This window comes from Phalangium opilio, unplaced genomic scaffold, assembly GCF_054372755.1.
Source record: "Phalangium opilio isolate 3A_F unplaced genomic scaffold, DU_Popi_V2 ptg000209l_1, whole genome shotgun sequence".
NCBI classification, from domain to species: domain Eukaryota; kingdom Metazoa; phylum Arthropoda; class Arachnida; order Opiliones; family Phalangiidae; genus Phalangium; species Phalangium opilio.
Genome location: NW_028324217.1, coordinates 19,400,843 through 19,408,309, shown reverse-complemented (window position 1 = coordinate 19,408,309; position 7,467 = coordinate 19,400,843). Strand labels below are relative to the sequence as shown.

Here is a 7,467-nt window from a genome sequence, read left to right as displayed (position 1 = left end):
CGTGTTGGAGGGAAGGGCTCCATACTGGGCTAGGAGTCAGACTGAAGTAAATACTAACCGTTCTCCATTCCTACTTCTAAAATTAAATCTATCCCTGGTCAGGTTTTATTGAATGCTTTCAAGCCAATATTACAATTTAATCTTTCAACTTTTTGAGAAAAATGCAATATCTGTAACTTCCTTGACTCGTGTGAAAAATAATTTTTCGTAATTTAGCTTGGTATGCATCTATCTTAATTGACTCTTTTTTAATAATGATAAAAATTTTAGACAGGAAAAAGAAAATATAATTTTCTTATGACAAATTTAGAAGAAATTCAATAATCAATCATTTCGGTATCCTCCATGTGAACAGAATTACGATTGGACTGAATTCTCATTCAACTGATATGCCAGTGAACTGGCGGAAAGTATTTGCTTAAAAAACTGAACATATATATTGAGTGGGTTTTTTACTGCTCATAATGTTAATCAATTAATTGAACAAATTACGCATTCGAATCACATAAAAGTCTGTGAATTTGACGCTTTATATGTAATGTTTGGGCAATAAAATTGTACCCTGTCTATGGACTACACATCAACTTTTTATTGTGACAAAAATATATATTCAATATAATTGAATAAATCGTGTGGATTTAATCAATAGTTTTGTCCAATAAAGTTTTTAGGTTGTATTTTTCTAAAAATTGGGCATTCAACATCATGATTGATTTTGGAGTATAACATGAACAATATTGTGCACATAATTAGAAAAAAAACTAAAAATGCCGCGTTGAGAACTTGAGACGATAACCCTTAAAATTATGTAACGCTTTTACCACGTTTTTCTGATATCTATGCACGGCATAACACTATACATGATTGCCTAATTTAGTGTGTGAATGCTACATCAATGCATGAATGAGGAATTCTTCATATATGCACAATTACAATTTCCACGCATTTTCCAGGTTTTCCTAGACATTTAAAACTCTGCAAGAACATGCATGTTTTGCGACTAACAATTTTACTATATATTTTTAATGACTGTTTATAATATCTAATCACATTCATATCCTAAATAATTATCCCCTATATGTGAAAGAGTGTATTTAAAATTACGTAACAACCAGTGATTTCGTTTCGAAAAAAATTGTAATTCCATTTCATGTTCTAAGTTTCTAACCTATTTAATGTTTAGCGATTAACGGAAGGGTGAAGAAGAAAATAACGTGATTTTTAATCGATTCTTCTACTAATTATAAGGCCAGTTTGCATAGTGAAACATTCAGGAAATACTTCCGAATGATTTTAAAATTCAAATTAGGTTCAGATTTTAAGGATAATTTTAAAGAAGGCCCTCCGACCAATCGCGTAACGCCCTGCCTTTTTTTAAGCAAAATTCTCGTGGCCCGTGCTCCGTGTCTCGCGCCACGATTATCACTTCGCGCGCGAATTTTATCAAATCTCGTGATAAATTTCATTCAACACGGAACGTGCCACGAGAATTTTGTTAATAAAAAGGCAGGGTGTTACGCGATTGGTCGGAGGACCTTCTTTAAAATTATCCTTAAAATCTGAACCTAATTTAAATTTTAAAATCATTCGAAGTATTTCCTGAATGTTTGACTAGGCAGACTGGTCTTATAATTAGTAGAAGAATCGATAAAATATCACTTCATTTTCTACTTCACCCTCCCTTTCAGGGAGTTAGTAGAAGATTATTTCGGTAATGACAACGGCTACTGTTCCTGACAACAGCATGAGAAGAAAGTAGAAAGGAACACTGACGCTACTCAGGTCCGAGGCTTCAGTGCTTTTCAATGGTTTCTTCCACATGAACTGTTCAGTAAAGTAATCTCTCGCTTGTTCCTGATACTTGAAAACTTGCTTTTCAAACATCGGTTCCACCCTGAAATAAAAAAGGCCTTAAGGCTTCTAATTTTTGTATGAAAAAATTGGTACTGACATCAATTGTTTGTTCAATTGTGGTGTGCTTCTGATCCAAGAGGCGTTGAAAATGATGTGTTTGTAGTCGAATTTAAGAACTTGTCGTGAAAAGTAAAATCCTCCGTTTCTCACCATGAATTCTTCTATCCCAGGATATTGCAGGAAATATCTCATCAGCTGAATCATGAAGTCTGCTTCTACAATTAGCGCTTTTTCCCCCGAAAAAATAATATTGAACGCTTGGATCAATGATGCCACTGATGATGCTTCGACATAATTGGGCCGTTTCTTCTCATCGAATGAGTCTAGCCATTCCTTAACAACTGGGTCCCGGGCCGCCTGATATAAACCAATGACGTCAGAATAATAGTGGACTTAATAGTAACAAGATTATTCACCAAATCTTTAATATATGTGAAATCGTCTGGGTTTATAAACGCAGGCTCAATTCCCGATTTGATCAAGTCCGAAAGAGTGTCGATGCAGTTGTAGCTTTCCGTCGAGAAGTCCGTACGCAAGTGACAACCCAAGAAGAACAGAATGAAAGTCACTCCGATAAGCCACGACGAAGCGAGCAGACGGCAAGTAATGTGCGGCAGAACAGCAGGAATCGCTACAAAACATAATTATCCTATATTCTTTTATATCTGATTAAAGCGCCGACCATCTTTCGTAATTAAGGGGATTAATTTTATCTACTGTACGAATTTGAATTACTTTTAAATTTTATAGGGATGGCCTATAATTGCTTACGTTCGGCGCACAAGAGTGACGCGTTTTCCCACACATTTTCCAGGGTTTCTTCGGCCACTTTCTTGGCAACTTTCTTGTTGGGCACCGATTTGTATTTGTTGGTTACGATGGAGTGAATGACGAGCAAAATTGACAGAAGGACCAACGTTAACACTAATAAAATCAGCACCTGAATGAATCAAGAAGAAAAACTTAATCAAATAGGTATCAAGTAAATTGTTATTGAGAAAATTTTACTTCGGTTTCCATATTTAAGAACGACCAGGAAGTGGACTTGACTGTCACTTGGGGGCTGGACACGATAATCAGGTTGCTTATTTTAACGGGCGGAGACTGAGTGAAATGGTCCAATCGACTGCGGAAAAATGAGCTTGACATTGTTATCGGCAAAATATGAGATTTCTAGAACCGTCATACGAGTTAAAATATTTGTACTTTTATTTTATGCGATCTCTTAATATTAGCCGTAAAATCACATACTTTAAAAATATTTGGCTCATCGTACATTTTAAGAAAGTCCTTTGACTCAACATAGTTCCCTTCGAATTCCATCCTAAAATTCATCAACATAATATAATTACAAAACAATGTTAACATCGGTTTATAGCGGTCCATAAGCTGAGATTCGTTTTTACCTCTCCGAGTGACGTATGTCACGGAGAGGTATTACACCGGCCGTGTCTGTCTGTGTGTGTGTGTGTGTCTGTCAGACCCCACGTGACCGCGTTCGCAGTTTACAAATCGGAGCAAACAAATACCCGATTTCCGGAACGCGTTCGCGGTTCACGGAAATTTGGCCATTCATCTACCAACACCAGTCTTTACTAACTGGCTTCTAAGGACCACAATCTGCTAGTCTTTGTCCATCCCACATGGACACTAGCCTGTACTTGCTGGCTCGTAAGCACCACCATCTTCTGTTCTTCGTCAATCCCACATTGACACCAGCTTCTATGCACCACCATCTTCTGTTCTTCGTCAATTCCACATTGACACCAGCTTCTATGCACCACCATCTTCTGTTCTTCGTCAATTCCACATTGACACCAGCTTCAACGCACCACCATATTCAGGTCTTTTGTCCATTCCACATGGACGCCAGTCAGTACATTCTGGCTTCTTTTCCACCGTCATCGTTTGGTTTCAAGATATACGCGGCGATCGGCTATTGTAACGAGAAACGACTAGCCTCCCAATGGCAGGGCTTCCACCATCGGTTCACGCAAATGCGTTTTTATCTATTATTTGGTTTTAAGATATACGCGGCGATCAGCTAGGGTTACGAGAAACGTCTAGCCTCCCAATGGCAGGGCTTCCACCAAAGGTTCACGCGAATGCGTTTTTATCTATTATTATAATGGAAACGAATCGTATATATACCCCAAAATTTGAAAAAAGCGGGCAAGAGGGGTACCCTTCACTTTAAACGTCAATATTAGCAAAGTTTCGAAAGATAATATGAACAACTTTATTTTAAACGATTTAACTATTTTTAAAGTTATTTGCTGGCGATTAAAATAATTAATATCATTTATATTTAATTAATTATTTAAGATAAACATATTTCTATGTAATGAAACAAGTGAGAGTTTATATAGAACGAGTAATGAAGATTGCATCCGAATCGAAACACTACACGCACATCAAAGTTAATATAAAGCGAGTAGGATCATAAGATCTCTTACAAAACGATAACATTTCCTTTTTGCAGAATATTAAATGGAAATATTTTAAATATTTTTCGGCATTACGATTCTTTAAGTATTTGTGTAGCTATAAAGCTCTGTTTCACCTTAATATTCCAAGAACATCTTTTGATATTAACATTTCAAATTTGATGTTTACTTTTTAATTCAGCTTTACTACATTTATATATAGTGTAAACGCATTTTTTATATTCATTAGATAATATGTTTGTTAATTCTCCATCTATACACAAGTGTTGAAACGATTGGGTCTGTGAAATAAGATACCCTAGATTTAAACTAGAAATGACCTTCTTCGCCTCCTCTTATAGGAGGTGTTAACGGTTCAGAGTGAGCCGAAAGTTAAATACACCCTTCAGTGATACATTTTAGGTCCTCATTAGAATTATTGGGGATACAAAGGAATTTGTTAAACGCTTAAGCCTTTGCTAAAGACCTTGGCAATATTTCGCCAATTTGAACTATGTATTTCCGGTTTTTCTCCTTGGCTGGTGGACCTGTGTTTAGAAAGTAAATTCGTCTCGGCTCGGAGAGGTTTATTTTGGTTTCCCAACTTGTTTAACGTTGCGTAGGGAACTTAGGCAAACGCTGTCATGAACATTTGAGGTACGTTCAGTAACCCTCTTTGATGACAGCGCTTACTAAGCGATGCCAGATTTTTCCCACTGTACGCTTTATCGTGCTTCCGGTTTTGACGTCATGATTCTCAGCGCTTGCTCATCAAAAAAACCATCTAATCGATATGGTTTTTTGATGGCGTGACGTAGCGCTTGACTGTTGAACATTTGACAGACGAAAAGTTGGCGCGAGATTTAAAAATTAAATTCCAATAATGCTATTGCTACAGTAATTGTATTAGTTTGCTTTACAAAACTACTTCTACCATTCAAATAGACATAATTTTCTTAAACATTTTCATCATTTGCGAGCTCGTTAATAATTTAATAGAGCCATTTGCGCTTCGTAACGTTTTGAGGGCCAGTAAGACGTTTCCCCAACTCCAGTTTCGAAAACAGCGCTAACTTCAAAATGTTACTTTTCCGTACAACAACCTTTTACGTCACTGTGACGTCTTGAGCCCATCAACCAAACATCAAGAAAACAGCGATTTCCTTGAGATTTTCGTTACTGAACGTACCCTTGGTATATAACAACAAACCCAGAAAGCAGATATTACCCAAGCAAGGTTCGCTTTTTACTCGTGCGGGGGAGAATCGCCCCCTCGCACGAGTATTAATCCCGGTTTTCAAGGTCTCTCTAGCATAGCTTTGGCAATACCAGGCTTGGAAATAAGGTTTATTTCTGAACTAGTCCTCCGGACCAGTGACCCCTGATGTCTTAAATATGAAACTGGTCCCGGGACCAGTGACCCTTCCCCAATTTATTTTTCTACTGGTCCCAGGACTTGTGGTCGTTCTCTCTTCTAAAAAAATCTCTCTCAGCTTAGGGTTGTATACACAACTGGACTCATGGAGTCGAAATTTATGTTAAAATGAAAATAATTAAAGAGGTCCCCATAGCAATTTTTAATAAAAGTAGGAATTAATAAACTAGTCATTGGGACCAGTGACCCTCACGTTTTGAATAAAAAAAGTGGTCCAAGCTATTAATAAACTGGTTTTGGACCTGTAAACCTGTCTTATTTCCTAGCCTGGGCAATACAAGGCGACAGGCATACCGTGTGTTTGGGGCTTTTCATCCCCATCACTCCGATTTCGAGTTTTTAAGTAAACACTTATTTGGTGACTCCAACAGAACGAACTCTAGTTGAAGACAGAAAAAAGGATAAATAGACTCCGCCTCCTCCCAAGCCGGCGATGGTGTGGTGGTTTAGTGATGGTGTCGCACGATGGTGCGGTGGTTTAAGGATGGTGATGGGAAATAACTTTCCTTCTGAAGACCTACGCTGTCTGCTACGTGTTCTACTGTTAAGCTAATATTTATTTCGCTCAAAACTGAAGTTATGGTGTCTAGTAAAGAAATTTTCACCTCATGCTTGCTTTTTACCTCTCCGAGTGACGTATGTCACGGAGAGGTTCTGTAACGATCGTGTGTGTCTGTCTGTGTGTCTGTGTGTCTGTCTGTGTGTCTGTGTGTGTGTCTGTTGTTACACCCACGTGACCGCGTTCGCAGTTTCCAAATCGGAGCAAACGTGTTCGCCATTTCCGAACTGCTTTCACAGTCACGGAAATGGCTACTCTACTTGAGTTCTCACACCACCATCTTCTGGTCTTTGTCCATCCCACACGGACACTTGTCTGTACTTACTGGCTTCTCACACCACCATCTTCTGGTCTTTGTCCATCCCACACGGACACTTGTCTGTACTTACTGGCTTCTAACACCACCATCCTCTGGTCATTGTCCACCCCACATTGACACCAGTCTGAACACACTGGCTTCTAACACCACGATCTTCTGGTCTTTGTTTTTGCCCATCGCACATGGACACCAGTCTGTACTTACTGGCTTCTAACACCATCATCTTCTGGACATTGCCCATCCCACATGGACACCAGTCTGTACACACTGGCTTCTAACACCACCACCTTCTGGTCTTTGTTTTTGTCCATCCCACATGGATACCAGTCTGTACACCTGGCTTCTACACCACCATCTTCTGGTCTTTGTTTTTGTCCATCCCACATGGACACCAGTCTGCACACCTGGCTTCTACTCCATCGTCAACGTTTGGTTTAAGACTTTCGCGGCGATCAGCTAGGGTTACGAGAAACGTCTAGCCTCCCTAGGGTGGGTTGTCCACGATAGGTTTTCGCAATTGCGGTTGTTCTTGCTTTTAACTGTAGTTCGACACCCTTATATACTACCTATTTGAGTAAAGCGAAGCAACCGGGGTATGCTTCATTTCAAACGCCAATATTAGTCAAGTCTCTCAAGAATGTTTAATTGTTCTTTTTTAAAACGATGTAACGTTCAATAAGGCGAATAACTAACGAAGAAAATATTAAATATTAATGATATTTATTTTAATATTTAAGATAATCTTGTTTCTCAATTCAAAATTAATACGGAAAGAGTTAAAAAGCAGTCTATGTTTTTGTCTGTGTGTGTCCGT

The 7,467-nt window shown here is 38.5% G+C and overlaps 1 protein-coding gene across 1 annotated transcript; it reads right to left on the bottom strand.

Moving 5' to 3' along the window:
• Window positions 1-1,655: 1,655 nt before the first annotated feature.
• LOC149621092 (uncharacterized) lies at window positions 1,656-3,237 on the bottom strand. The gene is made up of 5 exons (XM_089854693.1): window positions 3,166-3,237; window positions 2,923-3,087; window positions 2,686-2,854; window positions 2,331-2,545; window positions 1,656-2,271 (listed from the first exon to the last, which is right to left on the bottom strand). Exons 1-5 carry the CDS (start codon window positions 3,235-3,237, stop codon window positions 1,921-1,923), a joined length of 972 nt encoding a protein of 323 aa, XP_089710819.1. The 3' UTR covers window positions 1,656-1,920.
• Window positions 3,238-7,467: the final 4,230 nt, after the last annotated feature.

Excerpts from the sequence above, each read along its gene's own strand:
- LOC149621092 (XM_089854693.1), bottom strand. The coding sequence starts at position 3,237 with ATGGAATTCGAAGGGAACTATGTTGAGTCAAAGGACTTTCTTAAAATG. Across the intron at positions 2,855-2,922 it reads TCTTAAATATGGAAACCGAA|GTGCTGATTTTATTAGTGTT; the intron begins GTAAAATTTTCT and ends TGATTCATTCAG. Across the intron at positions 2,272-2,330 it reads TCACATATATTAAAGATTTG|GCGGCCCGGGACCCAGTTGT; the intron begins GTGAATAATCTT and ends GGTTTATATCAG.